Source organism: Ovis canadensis, chromosome 2 (assembly GCF_042477335.2).
Source record: "Ovis canadensis isolate MfBH-ARS-UI-01 breed Bighorn chromosome 2, ARS-UI_OviCan_v2, whole genome shotgun sequence".
NCBI classification, from domain to species: domain Eukaryota; kingdom Metazoa; phylum Chordata; class Mammalia; order Artiodactyla; family Bovidae; genus Ovis; species Ovis canadensis.
In genome coordinates, this window is record NC_091246.1 from 123,007,903 (window position 1) to 123,026,551 (window position 18,649).

General features: G+C 36.9%; 1 protein-coding gene across 7 annotated transcripts in view; it reads left to right on the forward strand.

The window, feature by feature from the left end:
• The window catches only part of WDR33 (WD repeat domain 33), a 113,241-nt gene that overhangs the window by 45,484 nt on the left and 49,108 nt on the right, over window positions 1-18,649 (forward strand). For all 7 annotated transcript variants that reach the window (XR_011254451.1, XM_069576863.1, XM_069576864.1 and 4 more), the window contains exons 2-7: window positions 6,117-6,344; window positions 7,466-7,534; window positions 8,080-8,184; window positions 10,420-10,515; window positions 10,646-10,797; window positions 12,494-12,591. Coding sequence is in view for 6 of the 7 variants with exons in the window: in XM_069576863.1 (XP_069432964.1) it covers window positions 6,141-6,344; window positions 7,466-7,534; window positions 8,080-8,184; window positions 10,420-10,515; window positions 10,646-10,797; window positions 12,494-12,591 (724 nt within the window). In the remaining variant the exon portion in view is untranslated. The remainder of the gene's footprint in view (window positions 1-6,116; window positions 6,345-7,465; window positions 7,535-8,079; window positions 8,185-10,419; window positions 10,516-10,645; window positions 10,798-12,493; window positions 12,592-18,649) is intronic.

Genomic DNA, 18,649 nt, shown 5'->3' on the forward strand with positions numbered 1-18,649 from the left:
TATCATAATCTCCTCTTCTGATTAGGGTGCTAGTCATAAGGATCAGAGCTTTATCTCCAAATACAGTCATATTCTGAGGTATTGGAGGTTAGGACTTCACATAGGAATTTGTGAAGGACACACCTCAGCTCGTAGCAACCACTGAATGGCTTTGTTTTTGACTTTGGACAAGTTATAGTGGTTTGCATGAAGTGATGCTGATGTGTGTTAAGACATTTATGAAGATTGATTATTGTCAGGAGGTTTGTTTATGTTTTATTTTAGGGCTGGATTTTGATTTGGAATATACTTTTTTTTTTCTCTCTTTCTTCATGCTGGACCTTTATTTCTAGAACACAAGTGGTACTTGACCATTCACGGAAAAGTGAAAGGCCTTTTTTTTCTCTTTTCTTTTTTTTTTTAAAGTGTGGGTGAAACTGAAGTCGCTCAGTCGTGTCCGACTCTTTGCGACCCCATGGACTGTAGCCTACCAGGCTCCTCCCTCCGTGGGATTTTCCAGGCAAGAGTACTGGAGTGGGTTGCCATTACCTTCTCCAAGGCCTTTTTTTTCTGAACAAGTTTTATCAACAGATCAGTAAATGGAAATATATTTTCTCCCACCCTCTGTAAAATCTTTTTGAAAGCTTTATATCTATTTGTCCATGGATTCGCAAAGAATTGAACACAACTGAGTGAGCTGAACTGTGTTTAGTTTAGTCTTGTTTTTGACATACCTCGTGGCATGTGGGGTCTTAGTTCCCCAGCGAAGTATGGAACCTGGGCCCCCTGAATTGGAAGCATGGATCTTAACCACTGGACTGCCAGGAAGTACCTGTGATGTCTTAAATGAAAGAGTAATATTTTTTTTTCTAGCTTTAACAAGTGAATTATTTAAAAGTGTTAGTAACAACATATTGATTGGCTTGCATTTGACTTCAGCATTGACTTCAAAATTTTCTCATATTGGTACAGTAGATCCTAGGTTTGGCTTGCATTTGACTTCAGCATTGATTCAAATATTTTCTCATCTTTGTACAGCAGATCGTAGGTTTGGCTCTTGGTTAGTGCTTTGTATCCGTGTGCCCATCACCCACCTTAATACCGTCAGCTTCCTGTAGCCGCTTCATCTGTGGCGGTGCTTTAGCCACGAAGCCGGATCTGACTCCTGTGACTCCATGGTCTGTAGCCTGCCAGTGTTCCCTTTACTCCATATGAAATTTTTTTCCAGTGGACTAAACCCCTATTTTTTAAGTGAGGTAAAAGTCATATAGCATAAAATTCACTGTCCTAACCGTTGTAGTGTCCAATTCAGTGCTACTCAGTGTTTTCTCAGTGTTGTGCAACTGCCACCTCTGCCTAGTTCCAGATATTTCCATCATCATCAAAGGAAGCTCCATTCCCATTCTTCCCTTTGCCTGCCAACCACTAATGCGCTTTTGTCACTGTGTGTTAACCTTTTCTCGATTTGAGTATACATGAAGGCATATATTGCTGGGGGAAATATCAGTAACCTTAGACATGCAGATGACAGCACCCTTATGGCAGAAAGTGAAGAGGAGCTAAAAAGCCTCTTGATGAAAGTGAAAGTGGAGAGTGAAAAAGTTGGCCTAAAGCTCAACATTCAGAAAACGAAGATCATGGCATCCAGTCCCATCACTTCATGGGAAATAGATGGGGAAACAGTGGAAACAGTGCCAGACTTTCTTCTTTTGGGCTCCAAAATCACTGCAGATGGTGATTGCAGCCATGAAATTAAAAAACGCTTACTCCTTGGAAGAAAAGTTATGACCAACCTAGATAGCATATTCAAAAGCAGAGCCATTACTTTGCCAACTAAGGTCCGTCTAGTCAAGGCTATGGTTTTTCCAGTAGTCATGTATGGATGTGAGAGTTGGACTGTGAAGAAGGCTGAGCACCGAAGAATTGATGCTTCTGAACTGTGGTGTTGGAGAAGACTCTTGAGAGTCCCTTCGACTGCAAGGAGATCCAACCAGTCCATTCTGAAGGAGATCAACCCTGGGATTTCTTTGGAAGGAATGATGCTAAAGCTAAAACTCCAGTACTTTGGCCACCTCATGCGAAGAGTTGACTCATTGGAAAAGACTCTGATGCTGGGAGGGATTGGGGACAGGAGGAGAAGGGGACGACAGAGGATGAGATGGCTGGATGGCATCACTGACTCGATGGACATGAGTCTGAGTGAACTCCGGGAGTTGGTGATGGACAGGGAGGCCTGGCGTGCTGCGATTCATGGGGTCGCAAAGAGTTGGACACAACTGAGCGACTGAACTGAACTGAAGGCATATATTATATGACCTTTTATCTTTGGCTTCTTTTGTTTATGTAGTGGTTTTGAGAGTCATCCATGTTGTTGCATATGTCAGCACTTCATTCCCTTGTTTTTTTGATTGAATAATTAAGCCTCTTTTCATCTGTGTAAAAATCTTTATTCTCATGTGCTAGAAATAATAGAAACTAGAATATTAAGATAATTTTATTTTAATAAAATTAGAAATTTGATGATTATAAAGTGAAAAAATAGTAATTTAAAAGTATACTTACCAAAGCTGCATTCTTTTAGAATTATTGACAGAGGCATCAAAATTAAAGCCTTCAGTTGAAGTCTGGATGCTGAAACTTAATTGGATTCATGGGATAGCTGAATAAACAGATTCCCTCACCAGCTCTATTGAGGCAGTTGCAGTCTGTTTAATTCATACATACACAGCTTGAAACGAGAGACAGAATGGTACTCATTGCACTGTTGTCTTTAGTTGCTAAGTTGTGTCTGACTCTTTGTGACCCCATGGGTTATAGTGCACCAGGCTCCTCTTTCCTTGGGATTTCTCAGGTAAAAATACTGGAGTGGGTTGCCATTTCCTTCTCCAGGGGATCTTCCCAATTCAGAGAATCCAACCCTCATCTCTTGCATTTAGAGGCGAATTTTTTACCATTGAGCCACCAGGGAAGCCCTGTCTCAGCTCATTACAAATTAACATTTGTTAGGGTCTTCTGGAATTGTTCTAGAGTAGTGGAAATAATACTACATTTATGTTTTATTATTTTGCTATGAACAAAGCTAGTGGAGATGATGGAATTCCAGCTGAGCTGTTTAATTAAAATCCTCAAAGGTTTGCTGTTAAAGTGCTGCACTCAATATGCCAGCAGATTTGGAAAACTCAGCAGTGGCCACAGAACTGGAAAAGATCAGTTCGCATTTCAGTCCCAAAGAAAGACAGTGCCAAAGAATGTTCAGACAACCGTACAGTTGCACTCATTTCACGTGCTAGCAAGGTAATGCTCAAAAGCCTTCAAGCTAGGCCTTAGCAGTACCTGAACCAAGAACTTAAGGTGTGCAAACTGGGTTTAGAAAAGTCAGAGGAGCCAGAGTTCAAATTGCCTACATTCGTTGGATCATAGAGAAAGCAAGAGAATTCCAGAAAAATATTGACTTCTGTTTCATTAACTACACTAGAGCTTTTGACTTTGTGGAACACAACAATCTTTGGAAAATTCCAAAGAAATTGGAATATCAGACCACTGTACCTATCTCCTGAGAAACCTGTATGCCAGTCAAGAAGCAACAGTTAAAACTGGACATGGAACAATGAACTGGTTCAAGACTGGGAAAGGAGTATGTGAAGGCTGTGTATTGTCACCCTGTTTATTTAATTTCTCTGAAGAGTACAGGCATGCAAAATGCCAGGCTGGATGACTTCAAGCTGGAATCAAGATTGCCGGGAGAAATACCAGCAGCCTCATATTTAGAGTGGTATTATCTGCATGTCTGAGGCTGTTGCTGTTTCTCCCGACAACTCTAATGGCATAAAGTGAAGAGGAACTGAAGAGCCTCTTGATGAGGTTGAAAGAGGAAAGAGAGAATGCTGGTTTAAAACTCAGCATTCAAAAAACTAAGATCATGGCATCTGGTCCCATCACTTCATGGCAGGTAGAAGGGGAAAAAGTGGAAGCAGTGACAAATTTTATTTTCGTGGGCTTGAAAAATCACTGTGGACGATGACTGCATCAATTAAATTAAAAGACGTTTGCTCCTTAGAAGGAAAGCTATGACAAACCTAGACAGCAAATTAGAAAGCAAAGGAATCACTTTGCTGACAAAAGTGTATATAGTCAAAGCTATCATTTTTCGAGTAGTCATGTATGGATGTGAGAGTTGGACCATAAAGAAGGCTGAATTCTGAAGAATTGATGCTTTTGAACTGTGGTGCTAGAGAAGACTCTTGAGAGTCCTTTGGACTGACTGCAAGGAGATCTAACCAGTCAACCCTAAAAGAAATCAACCCTGATATTCTTTGGAGAGACTGATGCTGAAGCTCCAAAACTTCAAGAGCCAGCTCACTGGAAATGACCCTGATGCTGGGAAAGACTGAGGGCCGGAAGAGAAGGGGCAGCAGAGGATAATATGGTTGGATGGCATCACCGACTCAATGGACGAGTTTGAGCAAACTCTGGAATGTAGTGAAGGATAGGGAAGCCTCATATGCTGCAGTCCATGGAGTTGAAAAGAGTTGGACATGACTTAGCAACTGAAAAACAACAACCACAACAACATGTTTTATTTCTCAAATTAAGAAAAATTCATTTAATTTCAAAAGTTTGTCTGTCAGTGCTGAGTCTTCGTTTCGACACATGGGCATATCTTATTCCTGCACATGGGCTTGGTTGCCCCAAGACATATGGGATCTTAGTTCCCCGACCAGGGAGTAAACCCAAGTCCCTTACATGACTGGACCTCCAGGGAAGTTCCTATTCATTTTTGGTATCGTGAGAGTCAGTACTTAATCTCCCCACTCCCACCTTTCTTCCTCCATGTCCTTTCTGTTACCATTATCAGATGGTTAAGCAGTACTGATTTTCATCCAGAGGAAATCACAAATTTATTTTCAGGTCCTTAATTTAGTGTCTTGAATTAAGAAAGGCAAATGTAAGAATATAGAAAAATAGTCATTGCTCTTTTTGTAATAAAAATGCAGAAATGCTAATACCCTTTATGTATTTTTCATGATCTGATTTTTAAAATCAGATGTGATTGATTTTGTGCTTGAAATGTGTTTTTAATTCATGCACATTTGAATTATTGGAATGTAAATTTAATTGGAGAGCTCTAAAGTTAAAAAACTAAGCCCCTAACGTTTTTTTCTTCAGATGTTAGCCTAATATTACTTGTATGGAAATGTAGATGTACATACTGAGAAATAACGTTTCTGTGGTTATTATTTTGAGCCTAAAATTAGATAGACATACTTTTAGTATTCATATAAAATAAGATAGTTTATTCTACTTTTTATACTCGTCCTAAGAAATTTAAGAGGATAGAAATGAAGCTTAAGTTGTTTTTTAATGACTGTTGTATAAAATGAGGATCTTACAATAAACTTAAAATGATCTGTTTTATTATCAAACGTGATGAAAACTTCATTTTTAAAATGTGGACAGTTCTCAATGATTATACCTACCTTCCCCCTGCAGTTTAGCCACCCTACACGTACAAAATACACTTGCCCCAAACTCTTAAAAATAGACGTTTCCTTCCACCAGGCTAAATTTCACAGCAAACACTCAATAAACCGTCTGTCCACCCCTGTCTGGGGAGCTGAGCTGAGTCCCCGTCGCTCTGCAGGCCCTGTCTCTAGCTGGGGCCTGCAGGGCTCTCCTCGTTGCTGCACTCAGGCTTCTGGCTGCAGAACAGCTCTAGGGTGCGTGGGTCTCGGTGATTGCAGCACGTGGGCTCAGTAGGCACGGTCCTTGGGCTCGAGCGTGGGCTCAGTAGTTGTGGCTCACGGGCTTAGTGGTCCCATGGTATATGACATTTTCCTGGACCAGGGATTGAGCCAGTGTGCCCTGCATCGCAAGTGGATTCTTAGCCACTGGACCACCAGGGAAACCCCTACAACAAATACTAGCACTTAATCTGTGAATTGACCTTTTTTCAAATTGTAACTGGTTTCTGCCATTAGGTCGAATAGTTCATTTTGTAAATAGGTTGACTAAAAGCTAGAAATGGTGCATATTAGAAAAAGGTACAGGAATGTAAAAAAAACGTTCATTTAAAAATGTTTTCTGGTAGTGTTATAGTGCTGACATATTTGTAGTGAAAGTATTTTTTCCTTTCCCAGGTGTCATAGAACGAAAATATCGCCATGGCTACAGAAATTGGTTCTCCTCCGCGGTTTTTCCATATGCCAAGGTTCCAACACCAGGCACCTCGACAACTGTTCTATAAGCGACCAGATTTTGCACAGCAGCAAGCAATGCAGCAGCTTACCTTTGATGGAAAACGAATGAGAAAAGCAGTAAACCGAAAAACCATAGACTATAATCCATCTGTAATTAAGTATTTGGAGGTAAGTTCAGTTAATGGGCTTTAGATGACCAAACTTTGGTTTTTTAAAAAGAAGAAAAGTTTTAAAATGTAGGGTAATGAGTATACCTGTGTTTTTTTTCGTTAGGAGGATGAAATAACATTTCAAATGAGGCCAGTAACCTCAATTAAATAGAGTACTGGGTGGGTTTTTTTTTTTTCCCTCTGAATGCACGAATAATCTCAAAAAATTTTAAAGACTCTAGTTTAAAAATACACTTTGTTCTAAAGGTTCACAACATATATCAGAAGAGAGTACTTTTGTTTCAGTTATTAAACTTGTGTGCATATAAAATGTCGAGATTACCAGCATAAGGATATTTGTGCGAGAACATGTGTTCAGAATAGTGATGTGCATGTCCAGTACGCTGGGCTCTCCAAGGCCCTCAAGGAAAGGGCCTCTGTTTACTTAGAGGGTTGCTACAGTCTTCTCGGGTGAAACTCTAATACAGCATGTGAAGGCAGAGTAGGGGTCTACCTAAGCCTGGGTCAGCTTGACAGATCTGCCCTGTGAGTTCTTTATTTATCTTAACCTTTTTTAAGTCTCTGACTTGCTTTTTATTACCATCTCCACTGTAATTGGGTTTTGGTCTGTTTTGCTTCCTATGAAGAAAATTTGTCTGCTTTTCATTACCTGAGACAGATTGCTTACTGTGTTGCAGGGACTTAGCAGAAAAATACTCATTCTGAGGTAAAGGTAGACTTAGGCTTTTTCAGATGTTTCAGTTGAAAAACTAGACTAAGAGAGTTTGGGAGGAGTTAAGAAAACCAAGACCAGGATAAGAGGAATTGTTTTGTGCTGAGGAATTTGAAGGAATTGGGAATGTCTGTCTCTGAGAATGTGTTGGGGTCAACAGCATCTTGGATGATTGGTTGGGCATAATATGAGCAAAGAGAGGAAATTCTAAGCAATGTCAGTAGGAAAAGGGGGAAATCTCTTAAGATACACACTATTATCTATGTTTTAGAACATGGTGAAGAAGTTTTATTCTTCTTTCTCCCCATTTGATGACAGCTTACATTTTGTAAGTTTCTAGTTGAGTATAATTAGACTATATATTGATTAATTGATTGATGATTGATTGATTGATTGATTTTTAACAGAATAGAATATGGCAAAGAGACCAGAGAGATATGCGAGCAATTCAGCCTGATGCAGGTTATTATAATGATGTAAGTATAAGATATGTCATATTAGCTTAATATAAACCTCTTTGCTTAGACCTAGGAACTACGAGATCTCTAATTTAAATATAGACTTTTCTTTTTACATTTTTTTTTAATAATTAAAACATTCCTGAAAGGATAGTGTATCTGCATAAACCATGTTTTTTTTTTTAACATGCATTTAAATTTTTCTTTTAATTTGATAATGGATGAACTTTTGATTTGGGGCTTAAAGCAATGTCCAGCAAAAGGTTGCACTGCCTAAGAGTCTTTATAACAGAGAAGTTCATTTTAAACCTTGCTTTTTATGAATATGTTTAAGTGTGTTGACTTAGAGAAGTAATTTGGGAAATCTGGCACTTGATTTTATTGTTTATTTAGTAATAAATAATAGGCATTTAACTTTCCTGTACTTTCATTTTCTTCATTTGATTACTATAGACTAATATATTACAATACTGTCCTGTATGGTCCTGAATTTGTCTTTAAATGTTGAAATAATTACCGTACCATGTCAAAAGCTCTTTAAATATAATTTTCTTTTTTTGTAGCTGGTTCCACCTATTGGGATGTTGAATAATCCTATGAATGCAGTAACAACAAAGTTTGTCCGAACGTCAACAAATAAAGTAAAATGTCCAGTATTTGTTGTCAGGGTAAGTATTCTATTTCGATACTTTTTGGAAAAGTTAATTTTGAAAAATTAGCCTGCAAATATATTTAATAGGACAAAGAAAATGAAGCATTGTTTAAAATTTATAACTGGGATAAAAATCAGTGTATTGCTTCTATTTTTATTTTGGAATGTCCAGTTTATTTATTATATCCAAGTTTAGTAAGGTAGTACTTTTGGATTGCTTTTATGTTGCAATTTCTGTAGAATTCTCTCTGAGCTGGCCATGGATATATATTGCAGCAGGTGTCTGACTTGCTGTTGAATAGAAATGTTCTGTTGCAGTTTAGAGAACAGCATCTCAGGGTGAATCAAAACTCTTAGGGTTACTAGGAAGGGAAACACCCAAGAAGAGCTGAAGTCCAGTGTTGGACCATAGTTGTCATCAGTGAAGGTACATTGTGGGTACTCAATACATTTTTGCTAAAATTTTTAAAATATAGTATTAAAATAAACAGTACATTGACGTGGTTCAGATTATTAAAATTTGAAGGGTTTGTAATAAGGAAGTCTTCCCATCTCTGCCAGGCATCCAGCTAATATTCCTATAGATAATAGTATCATCTTTTTGTGTATGTGTTTTGCTAGTAAGAAAGTATTTGTTGGTTAGCAGTATATCAAGTCCAGAAATGTAAGATAGTTAATAGGCAAACTTGAGCGAATAAGAATTGAAAAAATAATGGGACAGAGGAAAGACATTTGTGGCAAATGAGCAAAATAAGCAGGTCTTCTTATTAAAGAGGTGTGATAGACAGCCCAGCGAACTGAGAGGGCTGGAAGAGATGCTGGCTTCAGCTCCATACAGATGTGACAGTCAGGCCTCCTCTTTGTTTCAGAGGCCTATTACAGTAGAAAACATTAGAAAAGGAACGTGATTTGAATGGCTTTTGTGTTAGTAGAGCCAACCAATTTGTAGTGTAATTTTTTGTATGGCAGAGGATTTGGTAAAAGGAGTATGATGTGCAGCTAATTTTAATTTCTTGTTAGCATAACAGAGAAAACCTTTTTGAGGTGAATAGAATCTGAGCATTCCGTGTATCTCGTTAGATGGGTAAATTGCTCATTTGGGAATCAAGCTATAAGGTCTTAGGAAATTTGCACATAGTGGAGGGAAGTCCAGATTACAGGTGTTAAAGACATAAAGACTGTGGGTCCTGCGTCTACAGTGTGGTAGCCTGTAGTCTTTACCGAGTTGGGATCCATAGCAGATAACAGAAACTAGGAAAGTAGAAGGGTTTTTTTTTTTTTAAATCATCATCAAAATCGTGATCTTCAGGTAAGCAGTAAAAGGCTGACTTGTCATGTGTATCCGTGTAATTTACCAAATAAACTTGATTTCGTATGTCTCATCCTATAAGCACCCTTGTATTTTTCAGCCCTGTGTCACACTTTTTACAGGGGAATGTAGGATTGTTGTATTGATATTTCTTGTGTTTACATCTATGGAAAATGTATGTAATCTGTCATAGAAACTTCAAAATAAAAGAAAAAGTACGTTCCGTTTTGAGTTGATAAGCATATGCCACAGATTCCTTCAGAATGCAGATGGTGACTTGAAATACTGGGGTACTGTTAGTCATGCCTCTGTTGTATTGCTTTTTTTTTGTTTGATACTAGATTAGCATGAGACTTGTCACTGCTTGATATTGTGAATGAAGGAGAACTTTATATGTATTATTCATTTAGTTTCCAGGAAAAATTTGATAGCCTTGATTTCCTTAAATTGATATTTATTGTTATACTGTTCTGTTTTGTTATTTTCATAAAACACTGGTAACTTGTCTGCCTGAATGGTCCACTAGCAGCTGTAATAAACCCAATCTTTCACTCATTCAGTCTCTTGAGTTTTTCTGGTGACTGATGATGTTATTAATAAATAATACGTTGATCTTCCATGTATTCTAGAAAAAGTAGATCTTCAGATATTCTGTTTTGAAATGCTCTTTAGGGTGCCTAGGTGTGTGTAACTTAACAGGTAATTGTAATGCATTTACTCTTTTTAATTTACTTAATGAACTAAGTGCTAGAGCTTTTGTTGGACTGTGTTAATTTCTTTTCTGGCTAAGTATTTGCTTATGAATCTGAGCCATATTCTGAAGTGAAAGTATTGTCCACTTAATGCCAATTGTTAGATATTTTATAAAGACTTTCTGAGTGTTTTAAAAGTGAATTAAGGTTGTGGATTTGTGACCTTGTATAATGTCTTTTTCTTTCCCAGTGGACTCCAGAAGGAAGAAGGTTGGTCACTGGAGCTTCTAGTGGGGAGTTCACCTTGTGGAATGGACTCACTTTCAATTTTGAAACAATATTACAGGTAACAGTAATCATCAGATGGTAGCATCATTCTGTGTTATTGGCCTTTTAAAACTTAAAATTGGACAGATCGTTGCCTTCCATCGTATAGTCTTTGATATGACGTTTATAAATGTTTTTTGTTTTCACAGGCTCATGATAGCCCAGTGAGAGCCATGACTTGGTCACATAATGACATGTGGATGTTGACAGCAGACCACGGAGGATATGTGAAATATTGGCAGTCGAACATGAACAACGTCAAGATGTTCCAGGCACATAAGGAGGCGATTAGAGAGGCCAGGTTTATACACAATATACCATTTTCTGTAGTCCCTATTGTCATGGTTAAATTATTCTCTAAGTGTATTCTGGGTGCAGAGATGCATGGGTTCTGTCAGATTCTGGGAAACTTTTTGCACCCTATAAACACAATATTTTTCTTTGTTTTCACACATTCACCATTTTGCTGGCACTTTCCTGAAGTAGTGTTGTCCCGATATGAGCCTTTGCAATATGTTAGAGATGTATTGTCTGCCGCATTTTGCACTGGTTTTCTCTTTTCATTTATGGTTAATAATGTGTATACGTTATTCATTTTTATTACCTACTATGTAAGACAAGAATATTTCATTCCAAATAAAGAATTCAGTCTTTAATTATACAACTGAATAAAATCTAAAGCCTACAGAAAACACCTTCAGAGTTCTCACAAAATACAAGAAAAAAAAAAGGCTTAAGTGAAGACCTGGTTGGCTTGGTTATGCCACGACTTCAAAAGGAAAGTATAGTAGGGCTAAAAACTCTCCAAGTAACTCTGGATGTGGCAAACATTAATGGATTAATGAGCGGGTTCTTTCAAGCTTTGGAGCTGTAAGCAGACCATTGTCAAGAAGACTGTAGGACTTTCCTTCTGATTCACTGTTGATGACATCAGTAATGCAAATGTATGATAAATGGGAGTTTAAAATATTTTCATTAAGTTGTATATTTTTACATATCAGTGAGATATGTATAGTAGAAGTGGAAAAGAAAAAGTTTCAAAAACAAGCTTGAAGAAATGCTGCAGCTTCAGAAGAAAGCTAAGCAGCAGTCTTTATGGTGTGCTACCCACACGAGGGAGGAGGTTGACATCTTTATAGAAACATCGTCCACTGTAGTCACTTGTTTCTACTTTCAGAATCTTAACAAAGACTTACTGGATAAACACACATCTGCAAAGACTGTGCCTTATTCTCCTGACTATACATTGAGTTTTCAAAAGTGGTCCTTTCTTAAGCATAAGGTTCAGAAGTTCAGGGGAGTTCTTAGAGTTAAATGAGAAACTTGATGGGCTTTTGCAGGGAGGAAGAAATGGATCCCTCCTTTGCAGCATATTCTTTGGCTTTAAACAGTTGGAATATCCCCATGTTAGTTTTCTCCAAAAGCGTAACATATATGGGATAACTTCTGTGAAAGAAGGTGTGAACATTTTCTGCAAACCTTTTACATAAGTGAGAAACATCAAGTGAAGGAGTGTTTTAACAACTAGTCTTAAAACAGCCTGCCTGAAACTTTTTAGTTTATCATTATATGAAGTTCAAAGCAGAAGCTGATGCTAGTTTTTTTTGAGCAGTATTCCTATGTGATTTTAAAAGACTTCATAGGAATATTGCAAAGAGAATTTGTTTAGTTATATACTTAATCAGCTCTATGTTTTCTATGGATATCATAGGAAATACTGTACTGTGGGGAGTCTGGATAGCATTAGTACTAATAATACCCTCATTAAATTCTCTGAATATCGATGATTGGAAACTAAGAAGCAGCTACTGTGAATTATTCTTTTGTTGAGATAGGTTATGTTAGCTAACAGCACTCTCTTTAAGGCCCTTCACTGTTGGATGCTTCCCTCTCCTGTTTATTGCGCAGCGCAGTGTTTTATTTTTCCCTGTCTGAGATGCGCAGATAACCTGTGAAATGCTGACTTCTTTCCCCTGCTGTGTGTCTTCACGTAACAGTTTCTCACCCACGGATAATAAATTTGCTACATGCTCTGATGACGGCACTGTTAGAATCTGGGACTTTCTTCGTTGCCATGAGGAAAGAATTCTCCGAGGTACGTGTCCTAACAGTACTGATTGGAATATTTAAATAGGGAAGGCATTTGTGGTTTAAATCATCGCAGTACCACAATACCAGCTTACATCTTCTTTCAGTTGTTTCACATACACACCATCTCAACCAGGCTCTTCAAAGAAACCTGAACTCTTCCTGGTTCACAATCACTTTTTGTCTATTTTTACTGTTAATATTTTGAGCTATAAATTAAATACACACACATCTCCTGCCTTGTACCCAGGATGGCTTTCTCCAACATATTGACACTATAATTTTATTTATATAACCCACATTCTTCTGACATTCCTTTTTAAATAGGCATTAACCAAAGTCTCAGTAGCTACACTTCTCAATATTGGTATTTCTGAAAGGAGGTGGTTTTTCAGCATACCACATTTATACTACATGGCTCATTTGTTACTATGTATTGAAGGGATTTTTATTTACTTTTATTGATTTCATAGTTATAAACTAACATCTGTGAATTACTCTATCCTAGAAAAGAAATCCATATTTTCACTTGGATTAACTTAGTTTTCTAAGGTGGAGTTGTTGAAATAACTCACAGTAGTACATCAGCACTATTGATGTGAATTTAATAGTCTTAGAGTTAAGGAATTAACTGTGTGTTTTATATGTTCAGTATAAATATTGACACAAGAAACATTTACGTACATCTTGGTTTATTATTCTAGGAAGGTAGTTTCCTCAGGTATTAACGAAGAGTACATTGTCTTCCATACTCTTGATTCCATTATGCCATAAAAGTATCATCTTCCTCTGACACATACATGCATAGTGAGAGAATGGGTGCCACAGACATTGGGTGTCAAGAAATTACTATTCAGAGATTGCCCTTTTTTGTTCAAGAGTTGGTGGAGTGAGTTATCTTGCTTGACTTGTTTCTCACACCTTTTCAGAGTTTTATTTACAGCATATAGAGTTGATGCTTTCTAGACAAGAAGTTTAGTGTTCTTGATATTTAACCCATATTTCAAGCCAGTATATTTTTTTAATCAGAATTTGTAAACATTCCTGGCTTTGCACATTTTGTGGGTTTTATCCACAGTAATGTATCGTGATAGCTAGAATAAGGATATTGTACCTATCCTATTGAAGGGGTATACTCATGATGAGGTCATAATATTGACAACTTCAGAAACTAGATGGAGCCTTTGAAATCATCTAATCTGCGTTCTTTTATGGATGAGCACCAAGACCCAGGAGATTAAGTGAAATAGTCAAGGTTAAATAAGTTCAGAGCCAGGACTAGCTTCCTATCACTTGACGCCTATCCTAATTCTACTATGAGAAGTCTTAGCTGGTGAACAGTGATAGCTTTTTCTAGACTTTGAAAGTCCTAATAAATACAGAGGAGACCAAATAATTTTATGTATTGGTATAATTCTAAAGGATCAAAACCATTACTTTTACAATGGCCTAGACTATAATAACCATGAAGTCTGATATAATACCACTGTGCATCTTGTATTAAATAAAGAAGAAAAACTAATATAAGATAGTGTTTTTAACCTCAAGTGCCAATGAAGTGTTACTCAGTTTTATTAATGAAACTGTTTCTAAACAGTGCTTAAGAACTTGATTCTTCTGAGATTTAGAGTGTAAGTTAGGTATTAATTAAGCAGTTAAATATTTTCAGATTTGAGTCCAGGTGAATTTGGATAAAATTCCGTGAATGCTGAATCATTACCTGTTCTTCATATAGCTTAAAAAACACACCAGTATCATGTCTATTAATTGAGAGTTGAACTGTATATTTTATGTGGATATTCTTTTAAGTTTTTACTATGAATATTTAAAAATGAACAAAAGTGCAGTGAACCTCCATGTGCTTCTAGGACCTGTATTCTAGCTTACTTGTTTTGGGGTCTTCCTGTAAACAGTGTTATATTTGCTTTATGGTCATGACTTTTCTCTTAGTACCTTAGTGAGTACATGAGAAATAGAAATACAGTCAACCAAGTTAATTATACCACCTAAGGGGCACTTCTGATAGTGGACCTGGTGTAGTGGATGGGCTGTTAGGTTCTAATTATCTGACAGAAAACTATCATTCCTCATTTTTCTAAATTTTCTGAATTTTAGACATGATTATAAAGTAACGAAACCAGTGTTGTCATAATTTTCCTATTCACTTGGTGGGTTGGGGATCAGGGGACTGTGGAACTCAAGTTGTCTCAAGGGATGAGGTGAAATTCTTAAAAAAATGAAGTGAATTTAATTTAGTTCTAGTCATAGAAAATTGAATCCGCAAGTTAAGCAAATAGGAGGCTTTTAAAAGGTCTCTTGCCCTTTATAAAGGTACGACAGGCTCTATGATGTCAGGCAGGTAAGCACACTCCATGGCATGTTAGTGCTGTGCATCAGACCATCCATCACTTGGCACTAAGTTAAGAAAATCCAACAACATTTTGATTGAAGGGGATATTTGTGAGCACATAGTCCAGCTGTTTATCGAATACTTTCCCACATGATTCCCCCAAACCATTTTTCTACCCACAAAACATTTTTAGTGATACAGTATTTCCTATGTGCGTGGTTAGTCGCTCAGTTGTGTCCGACTCTTTGTGACCCTATGGACTGTAGCTCACCAGGCTCCTTTGCCCTTGGGGTTTCTCATGCAAGAATACTGGAGTGGGTAGCCATTTCCTCCTCCAGAGGATCTTCCTTACCTAGGGATTGAACCCAAGTGTCTTGCATTGGCAGGCAGATTTTTCACCACTGAGCCACCAGAGAAGCCCGTACAATATTCACTACCTCTCATGAACCTCTCAAAAGAGCTCCAGTTTTCAGAAAGGTCTTCTTTAAATCAGAAGCCTGCTTTCTTATAACTTGTCCTGCCTTCTGGAGCACAAAAAATTAAATCTGAACTCTTCTACATGGCAGCCCTTCAAGTATCTGAAGACAGCTCTCATATCTTCCTAATGTCTTGTAGCTGTAAGCTTACAGGATCCCTGTGTGTGGCAGAGGCCATTATATGGTACTTTTGAGTACAGAATTTACAGTTGCTCTTTTAGTGAGTGTCCTTACTGAGATTGTTCTTACGCTTCTTGGTTAAAGAAGACGTTACGCAAGAGAAAATAATCAGTATTTTTAATGTTTAAATGAGCATCGATCTATTGTCACATTTGCTGCTTTGAGGTTGTCATATTTGTTCCATAGAGGGGAAAAGGAAACACTTGTGAAGTTGAATATATTGCAGCATTGAGAAATACCATGTGTATACCCACTCATTTCCAAAGCACATGCAAATCAGCATAATTTACACACATTTATCTTTCTTCTCTAGTATGAATAACAGCACTCAATTTAGGGACTGGGATTAAAATAACCTTTAAGCACCAAGAATACATAAATGAGCCTCTAGGTGTTCATGCACTTGACTTCAAGTGAAATAGAGGCATTAAAATCCATTTATTAGTGAGCATATATTGTATTCATGCTGTCATAGGTAGGACACATTTTTAAAAAATAAAGTGTGATGTCTTCCTACCCTCATGCTGCTTAAAGTTTATTTTCACAGACTTAGAATGTTGGGTATTGGGGGAAAGAGTCAGTGAGAGTCAGAGTCTTAGAAGTGTGCTTTCATAAATATAAAGTTAGAAACAGATCATTTGTGACTAAAGTGAAAAGGAGAAAGATTGGAGATACAGAATCAATAAGAATACTGTAGCTAATTTTAATGAGAGGTGAAATTTTATTTTTTTTGTGCTTAGTTGTATCTGACTCTTAGTGACCCCATGGACTAGTCTGCCAGCATAATATATACTATTAAAAAGAATCTAGTTTACTAGCTTTAGTATGAACTGTTTTACCTTCTTGATTTTAGCAACAGTAACTGACACATTACACTTATTCTAAGTAGTTCATTTAATCTTACCAATACTCCTATGAGATAAGAATAGTTTGTTCCATGTTTTCAAAAAAAGGGAACTTCCCCAAGGTCATATAACTTGTAAGAGGTGAGTCTCAGATTTGAACCCCTCTTACCTCAACTCTAGAGTTCATACTCTGAAGCGTTATGTTAAACTGCCTCTTTTATGTTTTAAAAGTATCATCGGCATGGATGTAATGTCTTCCTGAGTTGTGATGATCAAATTGTAGAATAAAGGCTTTTGCAGGGAAAGAAGAGAAGTATTGGGTAGAGAGAACTATAGATTCTCAATTTTATTTTGCCATTCTACTTTAAAGCTGTCCATATAGGGTATAAGTTTTCAATCACAATGGATAGTTCAAACTGCAAACGAGTTACAAGCCATATCACTGGGTTAAATAAATAAACATGGACATAAGGAGTTATACTGAGGCTTACTCAGGAGGTAAGATCTGTTTTCAGTTTTAAAATACACCATTCATGGAGAGAAAATGAACCCCTGAGTACACACAGCATAAGAAAAGAATACTGTTAGCATTTTTGGTAAGTCTCTGTGTATCTCTGCCTGACTGCATGTGACTGGTTCTTTAATGAGATAAGCCCCTCTGTGAAGATCTTTTGGTTTGGCAGTGTGTTTCTGAACTGTGTAAAGACATATTTACAAAGTCTTGAGTGTTCAAAAAAGTTTCTGATGCTTTTTTATTGGTAATGTTTTATTTAAAATTGGCAAACCATGAAGTTTGCAATTAAGGGACCTTTATGTATTTGTACAAAACATTCCACAGAATCCTTTGTGTTCTCCCCAAGATGAAAAGCAAATACTCAGCTTCCTTTAAAATAGCCTGTAGCAAAAAAAAAAAAAAAAAAAGCCTGTAGCAGAATAACTCCTTTCACGAACATAGCATGTTTTAATATTAAAAGAACTTCGGGCACATCTTGTATAATCATCCAGTCACTCATGTAGGCCCATAAATATGTTGGTTGATACCTGTTTTCCCTGTGTTTCCTTATTTTGAGGATGCGTTTATTGAAGGCTCTTTTCCCCCTGCTCCCCTGAACAGACTGGATCATGGTATGTTTTCCTACATAAATAATTATCTGGGTATATCATGAGAGGGAAGAAGACTTAATATGTATGTCTAAAGCAAATTATTTGAAGAAATTAGTGTAGTAGAATCCTGAAATATTCATTTACTGTGGTCCATTCATGTTTTACAGTGTTGTTTTAGGTTTTTATACTGAGCTTTGTTCTAACTCTGTACTTATTTAAAAAATTGCACATATGTTCCAAAAACTTGTTGAAAATAGATCTTGGCTTTCTTGGGATGCAAGGGCTGCACACTGTTACAGTCATTCTGTATTTTAATTGAGAGTAATTTCCAGACATTCTTCTGTGTATAGAGATTCCAGTTTTTTGACAGCAACAAATCACTATGACTTGTCATCTAGGCGGTCAGTTTTTATCTTTGCATTTAGTAAATACTCTGTAATTGTCTGCTTCAGTTTGACTGAGGCTTAAGTTTCTGTTTGCCAGTGAATTAGTTACCCTCTAGAGCTCGGATGATCAAGATTTTTATAGTTTTTTAAATTAAAATTCAGGACACTGGAAAGAGCTGATAAAAGTAAAGATATAATATGCTTTTGGCATCTTCATTTTCAGTGGGTAGATCCTTTAATAAAAATAGTATAATTAAAATATGGTATCACCACAAGTAAGTTGTTTGACAGTGAATGAGGTTACTCCCTGGTCCAAGTACAAAAACAAATACTGTTTTTTCATAGTCACTTTCTTCCTTTACTCACTTTTATTATATATCTGAAATCCATCTTAAAATTTGATTTAAATCAGATCTTGGGAATTTCTAAGAAGCACCTACAGTGCTGTGATCTCTTTAGTTAAAAGAGACTAAGAATTTCTATTTAAAGGAAGAAATGTTAGTTTCTTGATCATTTATCCTTTTTTTTTTTTTTACAGATTGTGTCATAAAATAGTCTTAATTTGTCCAAAACACATGATTATGACTCAAAATCAATCTGCTGAGGCTTTTTTTTTTCTTTTCCAGTGAATATATTTTAATATAGTTCTCTCTGAGAGAACTTTACCTTCTTAGCCTGGTTTTAGAATGTCATGTTACTTGCGTTATCCTAATGAAGTGTATCT